A 17,357-nucleotide genomic window follows, 5' to 3' on the forward strand; every position below is an offset into this window, starting at 1 on the left:
AGAGAAGGGAACTACCTGACGACTGCTCTCATTAGGCCAGTCACCTGCTGAAACGAACTGCCTTAATTTGGGATAAATGCGGATCCGTTGCCGTTTTCAGATGATTTGCTAACGTGATTTATTGCCTGACTTTGTAGTTGAATCAAATAACTATTACGCACTACATAAATAAAATCCTACTGAGGCAAGCAAATGTGCACAGCTGCAAGGAGACTTTAACCCTCAGTCATCTGTGGCAGTGGGACTGAATATTGCAATCAGGTTTTTTGTTCTCTAAGGTACAGAAAGTTGCCCCTAAAGAGGCAAAGAAAGAATCAAACATAATGTATGCCATAAGAATGGGATCAAATAAGTACACACCCCCCCCCCCCAAATCAGACCTCTTCAGTCTGGGATGCCAAGGAACACATCATTTCTCTGTCCATGATCACAAAATACAAACCAGTATTCCCAATCTCAAGGCTCGTTAGGAACACACACACCAGGCCTTCCTCCCCTTTCTGCTCACCTTGTTATCCTTTAGAAAAAGTGCCAGCATTTCTTCTCTCCCGTAGCGATAGTCTGCTAGTTTGTACTTGGGCAGGGCCGGAGACAGCGGAGGGGATGTCACGCTCCCACCGCTGGACAGGGCTCGCAGCCTGCAAAGAGACATGGACTGACTGAGTGGGTGCCCCCACTGTGCCCCCATCCCTGCACAGGCACAGCCTGGGCACAAACACAGCAAACAGTGCAGAGAGGAAACAGTCACAGCTCCAGTTCAAAACTCAACCCACTGCTCCAACAAGAGCGTGAAGAGCTTCCCTCGTTTCGTCCACAGCCAGGAAGGAAAGACAAACATTCCCAGGAACACACCAAGGAATTGAAGAGGCCCAAGAAAACTCTTATGTTGAACATACAGCAAGCTACTACACCCCTAAAGCCTTGCCTAAGCTACTTACACTGGCTGCACACAAATCAGCTGTACATCTTCCACAGATATTCATGGCAACAGCTTCTTTTGGACAAGAAAACTTCTTACCATGCTGAGGGTGGTGCAGCAAACACTAGCCATGAGTTTATTCAGCTGCTTGGCAAAGTTTAACAGTACAGCACGGTAAATTTTACAATGGGTTTCTTCTTGTGTCTCTGGAATGCTTCTTTATTACAAATCCCCTTTCCAGAAATGAAAAATTAATGGCTTTTTTTTTTTTTTAGAGTACATATATCGCTTAGCTTAGGGTATCAATAAAAAAGATACACAAAATATAGTGCCACTATTTCAGAGACATTTCAAGCAGCAGTCTAACTTACAGTAACATAAATATGCTGTTACGTTTGCTCCCATCCCACACAGGTAAGTTACTCAACTTCTTGTAGGTAACATCTTACCACTGTATGTGATTCTCCCTCTGCAGGTGCAATAATCTCATTTTATACAGTCACTTCCTCAGCTACCCAAATGTTCTGTGTTTTTAGGAATGGTTTGGGTTTTTTTTTTGAGGATGTATGTGTCAAGAAACAGAACCCCGACCATTTTCCTACATTTTCCTTAATGTGCATCTTAGACAAGTAAACAATAAAACCTCTTCTCAATAACTGAGAAATCCATGGAAAGGAAGGTACTCTAAACGATAACAGTGATTCAGAAGCTACCTTTCACCTAATTATTGAAGCATGCTTTGATTTGTTTTATTGTTCTTTAAGTAGAAAGGAAAAAGCAATTTGCAAGTCAAATATTGATCTTATTTTTTTAGTTTGGTGCCACCCCGTGGCAGGTCCTTTACACACCACTTCCAAACAAAACATGCCTGGGGAAGAATTATTCCGAGGATTAGATGGCTCAGAGCAATTTCAACCCCAGTGCAGATCAAACGTGGCCCAGAGTTTCACTGGTAAGTAATACAGCAGCTTATGTGACAGACACGACTGCACCACAACCCAGAGGAATAATTATAAATCTTATATTCCATCGTTCCTGTAAAAATCTAGTAACTCACTCTAGCAGAATACATATCCCATACACAATCTGATCTGGTTTTTAAACTAAATGGAGACTGAAGTCCCTCACTATGACACAGCAATCAAGCTACTGTTAAAATGTGCTTTTTTTAGAGCTGTCTTCCCCCTTCTTTTTAATATACCTTTGGCTTCCATCCATCAAAGATCTAATCATGTCTGTCTCTTACACTGAAGAGCACTCCAGTATAACATATCTTCCTGGTGGGTGTATTTATAGACAGTGATGGAGTCATTCTTTAACCTTCTTTCCATCTAACAGAATAGACTGAGCTCTCATTGTTTCCCAGCCCACAAATCACCTCTTCCTTCTTGGTTGAAGGCTCTCCCATTTCTGTGCCCTGTGCAGGGCAGTGTGGCAGCAGCAGTGAGGATGTTATTCCAGTAAGTCTCACCACATGCTGTGCAGCAGTTCTATTTCCCAGACCCACTCCACTCCTTCAGGATCACATCCCTCTTCAGAAACCACACCACCCACAAGTCTTGTTTGTAACTGAAGCCACCAACACTTCACCAGGAGACTGGAACAAATACTGAATAATCACACCTGTGTAATCATTCCTTAGCAAAAACCAGGACAATGCACGTCAGCTGACAAGATGATACGACATCAGGGATTCCCTTTAACACAGCAGCTCATTTTCCCTGACACTTTCAGTGCACACATGTAGGATACTATGACATGCAACTCACTTTCATCATATTCCGCACAGGGTTTGGGTTTTTTTTTACAGATTTAAGTCCAGTGAGCAGAGTTTAAGGACTTTCTTATTAACGTGTAGCACATGGAAAGATCAAACAAGCACATCTTCAGTTACTCTGTGCACACCTCTGAGATCATAAACATTATTGCTCCCTCAAATACGTGGTAGCAATGCAAATATTATGCCTTAACATGAAACCCAACTCATTACACACACCATGCCACTTCACAAAGTGAAGACTAATCTTACAGTATTGCTTTCAATGCCAGGCCAGGGATTGAGGTGAAGCAGGATGGACCAACAACCACATTTTATCCCATTCAGTCAGTTCTGTTCCAAAGGACAGAAGTTCATTTCAGACAAGGTTCTGGAGTCTCACAAAACAGACAAAACTTACCATTCAGGCCCAAAGTTAAGTGTCTGAGTTTCTGCTGCCATTTTTTTTTCCTGTTCTATTCCTCTTTTTTAAAAAGTGTGAACCTGAAAAATAAAAATGTTTGCTGTGAAAATAGCTGGATTGATACAGTCCTTCAGAAATTAATTCACAATACAAAAGCACATCTGGTCATGCAAAGAAGTAAAAAAAATTGACATGGAAATTTTTTTTAAGGAATCCATTTCATTCTCCAACAAAATTAATTTACTAATATAGGAGCAACTGCATCAAGATCTCTTCCCTAAATCCCTCTTTTAACAGCTCAAACAGAACTCTGGATCAATGTGTCTGAGGAAACAATTTGTACAAACACTGAGAACTTGATGCATAATCCCCTTCTGTAAGAACAGTAATGCTTAATTAACAGAATTGCTGCTTCCTGACAATTACAAGAGGATAAAAACCTACTAGAATTACAGCAAGACAGATTTGCCAGCTGAGTGGCAGAGTATTCAAGAAATTTCCACTGCTCATTCTTGAAAAATAAGCCTTCTAAAGCTGAGCACATCCAATGCTACGACATCCTCCAAAAATATGCAGGCAAATGACAGTGTTTCTCATTCTTAGTTTTATTAGGCCAAAAAAAAAAGCCTTAAGACTTGAGCTACTTTCATTCCCAATAGCCAAGGTCCGAAAGACATAGCACAGGTGTGTTCCTACAGGACAAGAGCAGGCAAAGCCACACAGGAGGGAAGGGACAAGACTAAGGGAAGTCTTGTCTGTCAGAGCCAAGTGCAGCCCAGGCAGCTCTAGAGAAGTGTCTTCTGCAGCCACAAATACAGCCCCTCTTTCCTTCCAGGAGCAGCAAACTCCACATCTGCAGAGGAAGGAGGTTTGGCTCTTGCAAAATCAAACACAGTAGAGGCAAAGCCCAAAGAAGAAAGGATTTGAAGCATTACCTACAGACACTGCTTGATCAGAATTGAAGAACCCATCCAGACAGATGGCAGGGAAGGAACTCTGCTGGATCAGAACCCTATTCCATAACAGACCCAGGGACTAAATAACCAGCTTCAGGAGTTTGTCTGGGCTTTGCAGGAGAAGGTGATGGCAAAGAACAACAAAATGTGGGGAGGTGGAAAGGGCAGTAGTTATTGAAGAAAACAAGACAAAACTAAACAAAGGAAACCTTTCTTTCTTATACACATGTTACAGAAGTAATGATATTAAAGTTAAAGAAAATAAATCAGGCCCTCAAAGTTAGGAAATGACAAATCAAACATGCTAAAACCACCGGAAAAGATTTTACCCAAATCTTTTGGGCATAAGATTACAAATAGTTATAGAACTGACTGCAGCTTAAACTCACCAACCAACATTTGGCTTATGGATTTTTACTACGTGGCATACCCCTTTTTTTCCATACACAATGTAATTTATATACAAATCTTAGTATTTTTATTTTCACAATAACCCTATATAATGAAATGGAATTTTCCCCACTACCTGCACCAAAAGCTAATACAGAAATACCCAGCTATTCTCACAGGTCCAGTTTGAGATGACTTTGGCCTGATTTGAGTTGCCTTTTTGAAGCGACAGCTTATTACAATGCTCATTGTGTGTCACTTATTATTATTCCAATCAAAATACAGGGTGAAGTACCCAAAGAAGACAAAGCAGCCACTTGTGAAGATACTGCAGGTCAGTTGAAGCAAACCATGACAGAGACAAGCCTCTGAAACAACTCCTTGCAGCCTTTATTGGATGGCTCTGCCCCTCCATTTCCTGCAATGCCTGTAATCCCACTGACGGAGGGATGGAGAGTTTCCAGATCAGCCCAGGATCATCACCAGGGAATCTGGGATCTTTAGCTCTTAACATCAAAGCTAGCTTAGTAACAGCAATACCAAAAAGGCTGGCACTGAATGTTACACTGCCATGAAAACACAGCTGAAAAGCATCAGATACAAGGACAAAGCACCAAAAACCAGTAAGAACTGAGCTTACGGGGGTCGGACCCACTGGGCCCCGCCCTCTTTAGCCTCTGCATTCCCTTCCCCAAAACCCGAGGATGCTGTGTCATCTTTCTCTGCCAGACTCCTGAGCACTTGAGTACCTCCAGGAATACTCAAAGCCTTCCAGTATCATCCCAGTGAGCTGCAAAATAGTTTTCCCTGTCCCTCACTTTGGCCACCACGCTTCATTTGGAGAACTCTTTGCTGGCTTCCTCCTCCTGTATTGCATTGAGGGATGTTTCTTCCTCCCTACAAGTTCTGACTGTGCAGATTTGAAATGAGACACCTCTAAGTGAGTGAAACTGTAGCTGAACAGGCCTCCCAAAAAAGCCCTGAAACTGAATAAAACACAGATGTGCAGATGATTTGAAGAGGTTTAACAGGTGAACTTAATAGGCAACATTACCCAGAAATAAAACACACATGAAAAAGAAATTACAGGCAAAGCTGAGAGAACACCACTGGAAAAGAGGCACTCTGGAAATGGGCAATGAGTTGGGAGGAGGAAGAGGGCAGAGAGCAGGGAAAAGACTCAGGAAAGCTAAGACAGTAAGTGTGTCAGAGGAATACACTGAGACAGGGAAAGCAGGAACCATGTGCTGCTTCTCCTGGTTCCCACAGCAGGGAAAATGGCAGAGTATGAAGCCAGAGCAGAGAGGAACCTTCACAGGGACTGCTCAACACACCTGGTTGGTGCAGAGCAGAAGCTGCACCAACTGGAAAGGCCAGTCAGGGTGGACCAGGCAGCACTCCCTTCATGAGAGCAAAGAGTCAGGGTGGAGCAAGAAAAAGGAGAAATTAAGGGAAGGGAATGAATGATCAGCCATTTTGGCCAAGGAAAAGGCATGAATTTATCACATCTTTATCACCTAGATCATTTTCTTACACTTTAAACTGAAATGTTGATTTTGGCCTTTATTTATCAGTGCTGCCTCCTTATTAATCAAGGATCGCAAAAATAACATATATTTGCAAATTGCAAAAATAACTAACGTTTCCCCCTTGATAAAATTTGAGGAAGGAAAAGCCCCTTTCTGAACTGCTGGGTTTGTGAATCAGGGATTTCTACAGATAAATGGCTCTGAGCGGAGCAATCCCCAAGCCACAGATGTGATCTGGGCAGAGCACAGACTCGAGCTGAAGCGAGACACTGAGGCACTGCTTTGATCCTGGCCAGGTAACAGCTCTGCTTGGCCAAGAAGGCTGCCCAGCACTTCCCACCAGTCCACCCAAGAGGAACATTTTCTCCAAAGTTTTCTACAAATCAGCATAATCCTTGATCAAGGTGCCAGTGCAACCCTACAAAAGGCTGCAGTTTTCCTGTGTATTTGGGGAAAGATGGAATTGCTTCATAAACTGAACTGGGACCCCATTTTCCTGGGGTGATACCACCAACCTGCTGTCAACACGCAGGGCTGAAAAGAGAAGTCACACCAACCCCACCATCAACCTGTGGACTAGTAAGAGAAAAAACACCCTTTATTTTGTCAGCTGCTCAGTACTTTGAAAATCAGAAGTCCACCCTCCCAGCAGACATAAAATGTAATCCAATAACATTAAGCCCTTAAGTGGCTTTCACTCACAATTACCAGGCAATATCATAGATGCACAAGTTGCTATCAGCAACACTCCTTTCATGGGTTCACTGCAGGTAAAATGGTTACTTTACCAAGCTTGCAGGATTTGACATTACTTCTCAAGCTTGCTATTTAGTACCTGACAAATCTATTAAAGCTTTCAGAAACATCTGCCACAGACACAAGTTGCAACTTGATTCTACCGGCCAGATTTGTGCACTAAAATGCAGAAGATGCTTCAGTTGGAGGTCTGTAACTACTGTGGCACACTTTGCCCACAAGCTCTGGTATTTTAAAACACAGAACTAGCTAATAAATATCCAGGCAAAAGCTGTTTTCAGAGACTCTGGAAGACCTAAACTACCATGTTGTCCCAGACCTTGCTCAACTGCAGAATATACAGAAAAAAGCCATTTGAAGGTTTATCCCTGTAGAGTTAAGATTTTCAGGCAATGTTAAACTCCTCCATTTCCATTACAGAATTCTGTCAGCTTGCACCACTTGGCAATCTGTTTGCTCTGCTGCTCCAGATAGAGAAACACTGATTCGTAGCATTCCAAGCTCAGTCTAGGCAGTGGCTGCATTCAGCTCTGCCCATCTAATCTTTCCTACAGACAAAAAAGAAATTAAAGATTTGGACTGTCACTGCAATTTACAGCTTTGGGGCTGCTGTGTGCTTAGGGTCTTTATTAACTTTGGAAACATAAACCTTGAGAAAAAAAGGCATCCACTGATCCTTCCTATACACAGCTATTTTATTTTGAAATTGTCTCCTCTTTGATCAGAGGTGTTTAGGAAGAAAAATATCCTCTCTTTCCAAGGTAGTTCTGTTGCTACTGTAGGTTTGAAACAATCTTTTAAACTTAGAAATCAGCTGAAACTTTGAGAACCAAAGAACACAAGAGCAATCGAACCTAAGCAGGTTTAATGCAAGGAATTGGGTTCTCCCTAAACAAAGATGGGACAGGAATTTAACAGCAGTGCTCCACCATGCAGCACCAAGATGATAAAACCTCACCTTTCCCAAGCAAGAAAACATTGCACAGGCAGCTACTAGAGCTGGCTGATGTCAGTGCCAGCAGCTGTGTTTTTAAAAAAATTAACAGGTTGACTGAATAATTAATGCTGATTTTCTCTAATTCCTGAAATATTAAAGAAGATCCATAACTGTGTGCAAGCAAGCCACTTTTTAAGCACAGTGGTAAACAGGATGACTCAGGTGGCTACCCTACCTGCCTGTCTGATATTAATCACTGGCTGAAGCAGACAACACTGATTAAAGGACACTGGCATAATTAAGGCCAGGCAACATGGATTTATGGAAGGCAGTCAATCAAAATATACTTTTGTAAGGGTAGAAATTTCATTGCTCCAGCAAGTAGGGGAAATAAATTTTAACTTCAGCAGGACATTTCCATTCAGCAGAACTCCAAAACAGACAAGATCATTCAGAACCACACGAAAGGTCTCAAATCATCACAACACACTTTTTCTTTTAATCCCCTCTTCCAAAGAATATACAACCACCCCATTCTCAGAAGGAATAAAATTCACAAAACCAAGCAAAAGTTAAGAAGCTTTCTCCTGCTTCTACAGAGTCTGCAGCACTGGCCCACAAAACTGCTAAAACTTCAGGATGAAAACATGGCTATGGTAAATAATGGAAATGACACGTCATCAGTGGTGCCACGATGAATTATTCAGCTCAGGCCAGTACAGCAGGTTGCACTGTGTAAGGCCAAGTCAGGAGAGTCACTAGCAGAAAACACAGGTGATACACAACTAATGCAAGACTATTCTGGAAAAACACGGTCCTGAAACCAAGCTGAGATTTATGACAATAATCAGCTGAAAAGAAGCACATGGTACAACACTGACTAGAAGAGCTAACAGGAAACACTTAACACAGGAATAAGGAAATACAGAGTAAATACACACCAAATTGTGTCACTGAAGGGATACTGTGTCCTGCTCTGTTGTAAGAGGTAAAAAAAGCTGACAAATCAGGAGTTCAAAAATTGACAGAAGGTGACAGATATGGCTTACAGTGATAAGAAGAAACACCAACACCACACTAAAGCTCTATTTGTTAAACTTTGAGAAAAAAAATAAGTATTTTTCTCAGTCTGTAAATGATCATGCAGGTTAAATAGCTGAAGACTCCAGATTATTCAGTGAAGGGACTGAAGCAAGACATGAGGATAAACAGCAGAGTGAGTTGTTTTCAGGTCAACACTAAATGATTTTCTAAAAGGTATGTTCTACTTTAAACAGAAAATTAGTCAGGAAAAAAATCCATTAGTCACATTACACAAGATGCCAGACAAGTCACAGGAGTCTCCTCTGGTTTGCCCAACCTTATTCCTGATAAAGGCAGTGAATTTTCCAAGGTCTATCTGCCCATACACCAAGTTTTTCCTAAGAGAACAACGTTCAAACCATTCACTTCTCCAGAAACTACACCTCTATTATTACTCTTACGTTTTTAGATCTCCTTAAGTCTTATATCCTTCCTGTCTCAAACCATTGCAAAAGTGTTTCGATCTCAGCAGTTTCTGGTCAAAGATGGCCTGTGACTCCCTCAAATGGCAGCTCCAAGCTGCCCCTCCACACAGATCCATCCAAAGCTCCATGGAGCACTGCAGCTCCCAAAACGCTGCACTCCAGTCAAGGGTGACAAACACAGCTGGGCTGTGAGTCCCCTCTGGGAGAGGATGACACCAGAGACTCAGGAGACCCACACACCTAACCAACAAAAATTAATAACACCTCTTTTTCCCCCTTTCCTACCTCCTGCTGTGAGCTGGTGGCAGGTTGGGAGCTATCCTCTCCTTGCTCCACCTGCACACAGACAGCCAGGAATGCTTTTCCCGGTCTCCCCAGAAAGCAGCGTGACCTCCACCTTCATTCCCAGTCTCCAGCCAAACACAGACACCAGCGATTAAGCTCCAAGCAGAGTCAGGGAACCACACCCTTGGCCTTGCCACTGGCTGAAAACACAAACACTTCTCCTTCCAAATCCTATCCCAAAATCCTGCCAGCGCTCTTGTTTTCCAGCTGAAAAAATCACTTCCACATCTGTGTACCTTGTGCATCCAAAACTTGCTGGTAGTTTTAGTAGTATTTATAATAATAATTTTATTAATATTTAGTCTGTGCCATTCCACAAGATGTTAGGGACCAGGATGCCTGGTCTGCCTGCCTGCTCCCCAGCAAGATCAGCAGCCACAGTGCAAATGCATCCCCAGCTACACACACAGAGGTGCTGCAGCACCTCTCCCACTCCTCACACACATCATACAGCCCACCCATACATTCAGGGTGGAAAAACACAGCTTCAGACTACACTCACTGAATTAACAAATCTGGCTTCTCGTGGGGGCTTGGGGCTTTGTTTTACATATCATTGACATAAAGCAGCTTCTTCGGGCTTTGTGAAATTCTTTCCCCCCACGCCTTCTTAAGGTTTCCTACTCTGCAGTTCTGAGACTCTACTCCTGCACCTCAGGAAACGTTCAACACTGTGTCTGAAAGGGTCCTGACAAAGAATTACAATGTGTATCACCCTGCATACCTCGGTCAGCCAGGAAGGCACAAAGTAACACGTTATGTACAAGCTGCAACACTTTTTAATAGCTCACCACTTCTCTTCACATTAATACTGCTGAAGATATTCACCTGTTTTGATGTAAGAACCATATCTTTTAAAATCAACTTGTGACGTCTGGTCCTGCCTTAGTACTCTTAAAGCTTAGTGCAACAGAGAAAATTACATATACAGATGATTCAGCATTAACTAAGCCTATTGTAAAAGCTTCCACTTGCTTTAATGGTAGTTGAACTGGGTCTCTAATTTATTAAATCAAGTTATGAGATGCCTTTACTTAAGAACCTTACCATATGCTACTTCCATGATCAGCCCCACTCACTTTCCATCACACACAGTCTAACACTGACGTCAGCCCTGCTTCGAGCAGGAGGCTGGGGCAGACAACCACCAAGGCTCTTCCAGCTAAACCATCCTCAGATTCTGACAAACATGGCTCAAAAAAATCATTTCTACCTCCCATCACTTGCCAGTCACACCAACTCCTCGCCACACAGCATTCTACTAAGGCTGAAGGCTCATGCATTCAGCTCTCCATCCATCCTCACACAACTTCACCCCAAGTCATCTCCTCAGTGCCCAAAGCACATTTTCTCCTTCTGCTCCTTCCAGTCTGAACTGACCCATCACCACACACAGATCACATCTGCTTTTACCCAAACTGACCTACCCACGGGCATCCACAGCCTCTGAATCCCTCCCTCACACAGTATCTTTATCATAAAACACTATCAACAGGATGCCAAGTGTTTACATTTGTTGTCAGTGACAGGAGGAAGATTTTTTTTAAAGTGTTTCATTGTGACAACGACTTGAAACAAGCATTTCTCTACTGAATAAAAAGGACAGAGTTGCCCCAAGCAAACACTGCCCTCCCAAAGGGCAATGCATCACGCTTCTTTCACCAGAAGAACAGCTAGTTAACAGTACCAACATATTTTTCTAGCCAATTTTTGTAATATGTTATATGTAAGCTTGTTTATCTCTTCATAATGCCAAACTACATATACAAGAGCCACTGTTAAAGCCACATCAAGTGTGAAATGCTGAGGGGGATTTTTCTAGACTCCCTTTTTCTAGATTTTTTTAAACATATGGTCAAAAGGAGAGAAAGTGATAATGCAGTTTTAATAACTAGCTGAGAGAATCAATAAACAGTAAGTGATCCAAAAGGCATGTCAACAAAGCAGTATTTTAAAACAATTCCCTAAGTGTTCATCAAAATTTCTCATTGACCTACAGACTCTACAATCTCTACACAGCTCCTGGTATTCCTTCTGCTTTTCTCTGTAATCCTGGAGTCTACATATCCAGCTTCTACATATTCCAAGCTTTAAGGATTACAGAACAGGCTGACTCCTGAAAACACACACTTTGATTTCACGCTTGCCAAAAGCCTCAGATGCATCAAAACAATCCTTTGCGTCCTTTCCATTACAAAAAACATACTGGTATTAAACATCCCCACGGTGAACTAAGGGGTTATATCTATCTACACACGTGTTACCACCGACCACAAGAGGGCCAGTTCTGTACAGACCCAGTCACTTAGAGCACTTCATTCTTCTCAGTTCCATCCAGAGCTCAGGTGCACCTGGAGCAAACTTGCTAAGTTTTTTCAGTTCTGGCCACTTCCAAGCCAGGTCATCTGTGCAGCCAAACAAAGGTTCAGGAGTTGAGAGCAAAAGAGAAAAGGAGCAGCTAAGCTGGGCAGAAAACTGACTTTGTTCCCATCCCCCTGCAGCATTTCACACACCTAGCTTTTCAAATACTCCACGAATTCAAACTGATGAGAAAGCCACACAAAGAAAAGTTCCTTTCAACACAAACACTTCCCCAGTAACAAAGAGATGGGTTTCTCCTTACCAAAGCATCCAATGGATCTCTAGCTAGAGAGGAGAAGGCAGATCAGGCCTGTGCTTTTATGCCCATGAACAGAAATTTTATTGCTCTGCCCCTTAGCTTTATCTATAATCATGAATAAAATATAGCTTATCTCCACTAATCTTTGAGCAGAAGCACTGAGAGGGGAAAAAATCAAAACAGAAAAATAAGGAAAAAAATGCTAGGAAAGGGATTTTTTTTTTCTGAATCAGGTTTAATACCATACTTTAAAAAGCCCTAAGGACGAATTTTAAAGACCTCAGTGAAGAACAACATACACATGACAGTTACTTGAACTTACAAGATCAGACAAAAGCAGGCAGAGTCAAATTTCATATTCTTAGTATTTCAAATCAATTAATAAACAAAGAGCTGGAGACCTGAGTTACTTTAATGAGGGGGCAGAGGGGAAGGCCCAGACCATGGGCCGGGTGCCCAGGTCATCCTCACCAGTTACTGTGAACCAGTGTTTCCCTTCTAGGTTTAAACACAAAGACCTTTCAGCACAGATGAGCAGATCAATACCAGCAAAGCCCTTCAGCCAGTCAGCTGCCCCAGCGAGGTGTTCCAGGTGACTTTGACATGCACAGTTGTTTTTATTTTCATGAAGTATCTACAGATCTTAAAAAGCTGCCAATTTTTTTCTTATATTCAGGTACAAGGAACTCCAGTTTGTGATAGAATTTCATTCAGACAACTGGCCTTAGCAGAGATGCAGTGGTGCTTAGTCTCAATTCCTAGAAACACCCAAAACCTTCTTCATACTCCCCTTTTACACACAGAGTTTTTTCCTCAATTCAGGAATAAAACAGTAGGGAAAAAAATTAATTGTAAAGCCCTCGATTGTCTATTTACAAGCATTTTCTTCCCCACTTACACCATCACAGACATCGTATTTTTAATTTCCTGTAAGTTTTAGAAAAGCAAGAAAAAAATGCTAATAGGAGCACCTGATGATATTTTACCTCAAGACCAACACCTGTAACTAAAAGAGGACCTGCAAGAGTCCAAGTTTTTGCTGTGGTATCAGAATTTTCTGTAAGCACCCTGCGAGACAAATCATCTTTGCTACAAGACTACTGTGCCTTTTAGTTCTGTGCTCTTGCTTTAAAAGACAGGGCCAAGAAACCATTCAGAAAAGGTCCCCCAAGAAACACAGTGCCCCATGCATGTTCCTGCATCCAGGACCTGAGCAGCTTTTAAAAACATTAAACCCCAGGATTTACACTCAGTACTGAAAGGGGCAATCAAAGGCTCAGCACAGGAGGTGACATCCACCTTCCAGGGACAGATCTCTGCCTTCTCTTTAATCCAGCTGACTAGGAAACTGAATCCTTCTTTTTTTTTTTTTTTTTAAAGACACACGTTCAGTGAGAAATTAACACCAACACACATCTGCTGACACCAGCTGACCTGTAGCACTACACGAACCTGGGGAGCAAAACAGGTGCAGAAGGGGCAAGGGACACTCCAACATTTCTGTTGGCACACCCAGGATCGACTGGGACCCGTTTTCCCCTCAGCACCAGCCAACTGTTCAAATGATGCCTATCCAAGGGAATGGGAAGAAAACCAACACCTCAGAGCAGTAATGCTCTTATTATTTATTGCAGCCAACACCCAATAAGAAGAGCTTAAAAATACCAAAACAAAGCTTTTGCTGTTGACAACTGCAACCAATTTTGTTTACAAAGGTTCCCAATTATCACACTGTGCATCAACCAAATGTTCCATTCACAAAGCAGCAGATTAATTTGTGTTTATTAAAGAGTTTCTTAAGAACAAAAGCAACCAGCAGTGTTATGGGAAAAGGAAAAAAAAAAAAATTACACGTACTTTCCAGGAACTTGCCCAAGTCAGCTCCTGAAGCAAGAAAACAGAATGAGCAGCAAGAAGTTAGAAAAATATAATGAGAGTTCAGAAGTTCCTTCCCCACCCACCCAAGCAAGCAGACACTCCGGAGTTACAGTAAGAGCAGCACACCACGAACGCTGAGCTGAAGCTTTCTGGGGAAAAGGTAGGGTTTTATTCCAGAAGCACTACTTGGCAACACCTCCTTTTGGCCTACACCTTGTCTCACTTCAAAGTGCAGCCACACAAGACTAAAAGAGCGGAAATGGCTCTGTTGACACTGAAACTACTTGTCTTGGATCAATACCAAAGGCACACAATGCTGATCGATGGTCCCTTCGGCCTGCCAAGGCCTCTCCAGTCAAACACTGCCGGTCACGGCTGCTCCCGGCGCCCGCTGCCCGCGGGGGAGGCTCGGGGCTGCCTCGCTCCCCGGGCTGTGCCCCTGACAGGGCCGGGGTGCCGGAGCAGGGCTGCCCGCGGCGGGCTGGCAGGGCCGGGCGAGTTCACCGGGCCAGTGCGAGGGAACACGGCGCCGCCTGACAGGCCCCGAGGAGCCCCCGGGGAGCGCAGGGCCCGCCGGCCGCGGCCCCCCTCGGCCTGCAGGAGCACCCGGGGAGCGCAGGGCCCGCCGGCCGCAGCCCCGCTGGGCCCGTAGGAGCCCCCGGGGAGCGCAGGGAGCCCCTCCGGGCGCGCCCCCCCCGAGGCGGCCTCGCCTCACGGTTAGGCCGCGGGGCGCCTCGGGGCTGCGGCAGCCACGGCGGGCGAGGGCCGCGGCGGAGCGGGCGGCCAGGCGGGTGTGTCGGGGCGCGGGGGCCGGGCCGGGCGGGCTGGGGGGCGGCCGTACCTGCGCTCCGGGCGGACGGTCCCTCACGGCCGCGGCGGCTCCTCAGCCCAACAACACAAGATGGCGGGTGCGCCGCCACGCAGCGTCACGTGACCGACAAACCCCGCCCCCCGGCCCCGCCGCGGGACCCGGATGAGCGGCCGCGCTCCCCGCCCCCGTGACGTCACTCCGGGGCAAGCCTACAGCGCCCCCTGGCGGAGCCCCGAGTCCCGCCCCCAGCCCGGAGGGGACAGGGCGGGCTGGGCTGGGCCGGGCGTTCCCGCACCCCCCGGCACCGCTGCCCAGCTCCCCTCAGTTCCACGACACTGAGGGGCTGGAGCGTGTGCAGGGAAGGGAACGGAGCTGGGGAAGGGGCTGAGGGAGCTGGGGGGGCTCAACCTGGAGAAAAGGAGGCTCACGGAGGACCTTCTGGCTCTGCAACTCCCTGACAGGAGAGGGGAGCCGGGTGGCGTCGGGCTCTGCTCCCAGGGAACAAGGACAGGAGGAGGGGAAACGGCCTCAAGCTGTGCTAGGGGAGGGGCAGGTTGGACGTGAGGAGGAATTTCTTCCTGGAGAGGGTGATCAGGCCTTGGCAGGGGCTACCCAGGGGCAGGGGTGGAGTCCCCATCCCTGGAAGTGTCCAAGGAAGGATGAGACGTGGCACTCAGTGCTCTGGGCTGGGGCACAAGGTGGGGATGGGGCACAGGGGTGGACGCGATGGGTAGGGAGGGCTTTTCCAGCCTGAATGACCGTGTCAGCCCGTGGCTGTGTCCTCTCCCGCCGCTGTCCCTCACACACGGCCCCTCAGCAGCGTGCTGTGGCCCCGGCCCTGCCGGGCCCCTCTGTGCGGGTTCACTGGGGCCGTTCAGCTCCCTCGGGGCCCTGCGAGGCCACAGGAGCCGTGTGAGGAGCGGTCGTGGGCCGAGCACTCCTTGCCCAGCCCAGGGCCGGGCCGCTCTCCCCGGCCCCGGGGGAGTCGTGCGGATGCGCTGCCGTGGGACTCCCCCCGGGGGGTGGCTGCTGCCGACACAGAAAGGGCAGTGCATGGCACGTATTTTGACTCTTCCTGATGGAAAAATCAGGAGCTCGGGGCAAACTTTTTTCAGCTAAAAATACCGGTTTATTTTTAGTCCCCAAACCCATATTAGTACATGATGCAGAATAGCCCCATGTGGTTCCTTCAGCCTAAAAAACTATTCTGGGCTGTTACGCACTGCTGAAGGTATAACCGCTCTCAGCTGAAACAGTTGCACTCCAAACCTCATGGCAGCCACAACCCGTGGAGCCTTCTCCCTCCTCTTCTAGGTGAATAAATACTTGTCATTGTGCACTGAGCACCAGCCAAAAATGATGCAACAGTGAACACTAGTGATTCTTCTGAGCTAATGGGTTGAAAGCCTGTAATTCTTGGGGCTTATTTTTAGCTGGGAGCAACACAGAACTACCTCACCCAAAAATCTCAGAATGAGATTTCTCTTTTAGGAGACTGGTAGGAAAAAGCAAAGCTCCCTAGAAAAGGGCTGGCCTCTGACAAGCTGCATTCGATCCCCCTGGTTGTTGTCACACAGCTTGAGCCAATACTCATAACGGTGGAGGGAGAGAGGCATTTCAAGCTGTCAGGAAAAAACTCCCAATTTCACTGCAGAAGCAGCTGTGCCTTGTTATTCTACTTATCAAATGTGAGCTTGAGCACTCAGAAATATTTTCACATGCTCTAAGACAACCTTTATCTGAGATGGGAGATGTTTAGCACTTGTGGAAATTTTTTTATCCCAGTTAGCACAAACATTATATTACTGAGACAAAAAAAAATTCAAGAAGAGTGCGACTGAAACATGCCTCGTCTGCAGAACTTGGCATTTCTGCAGAGTACCTCAAGGAAACTCAGATGACAATCTTTTGGTAATAGCAGATGCATCTTAAATCCTCCACAACGCTCATTCAAGCAGAACAGGGCGAATCTCATAAAAATTCACAACTGTACCCATGCAGTAAAATTCCTGCGTGGTTCAATCATAGAACTTCAGCTGATATTGTGTAGATGTGAAATCACCCCAGCAGCCAGTCTGGGTACCAAGGGCATGATGTACTTCAGAGCCCTGGATTACTGTGCCAATTCCTCCTCACTATGACAAATCCAAGAGCAGGGAAGCAACATTCCTAACAAACTGAAACCTTCCTTATTGACCCACTGTTTGTGCCCATCCTGGCTCAGAGGCAAGAGCCTGCGCCTCTCAGTACAGCAGTGGAGCTATGAACACAGAGCACAGCTTGGAAATGAGAAATAATGGTCCTAAAGCAGCCCAGAAAGATGTGTCCTAGTCATGTTTGCCCTTGCCTGCCCCCCCCCCCCCACTTTGTTATTTGGAAAAGGCGCTCCCCCATTTGTTGAAATTCCAGCGATTTTGTCTCGGAAGAGTCAATGTCTTCTCAGCAGCCTCTGTTTTCCATGTCCTCGTTTGTCATATCCCTAAAAATAATGAAAACAGCAGCAAAGCAGGCAAACATCCAACTGCAGT

General features: G+C 45.3%; 1 protein-coding gene across 8 annotated transcripts in view; it reads right to left on the bottom strand.

Annotated features, from left to right (window-relative positions):
* Positions 1-14,946, bottom strand: part of GIGYF2 (GRB10 interacting GYF protein 2) — a 71,606-nt gene extending 56,660 nt beyond the window's left edge. For 4 of the 8 annotated variants that reach the window (XM_050308540.1, XM_050308541.1, XM_050308534.1 and 1 more), the window contains exons 1-3: positions 14,860-14,945; positions 3,097-3,179; positions 509-638 (exon numbers count right to left, since the gene is read on the bottom strand). In XM_050308540.1, coding sequence (XP_050164497.1) covers positions 509-638; positions 3,097-3,137 — 171 coding nt within the window. In that variant the 5' untranslated portion in view covers positions 3,138-3,179; positions 14,860-14,945. Of the gene's footprint in view, positions 1-508; positions 639-3,096; positions 3,180-13,997; positions 14,025-14,859 lie in introns of all 8 variants that reach the window. The other 4 variants (XM_050308539.1, XM_050308536.1, XM_050308533.1 and 1 more) reach the window with 3 other exon arrangements.
* Between the last annotated feature and the right edge of the window lie 2,411 nt (positions 14,947-17,357).

Source organism: Myiozetetes cayanensis, unplaced genomic scaffold (assembly GCF_022539395.1).
Source record: "Myiozetetes cayanensis isolate MyiCay16 unplaced genomic scaffold, myiCay2020 scf13, whole genome shotgun sequence".
In the NCBI taxonomy this organism is placed as follows: Eukaryota; Metazoa; Chordata; class Aves; order Passeriformes; family Tyrannidae; genus Myiozetetes; species Myiozetetes cayanensis.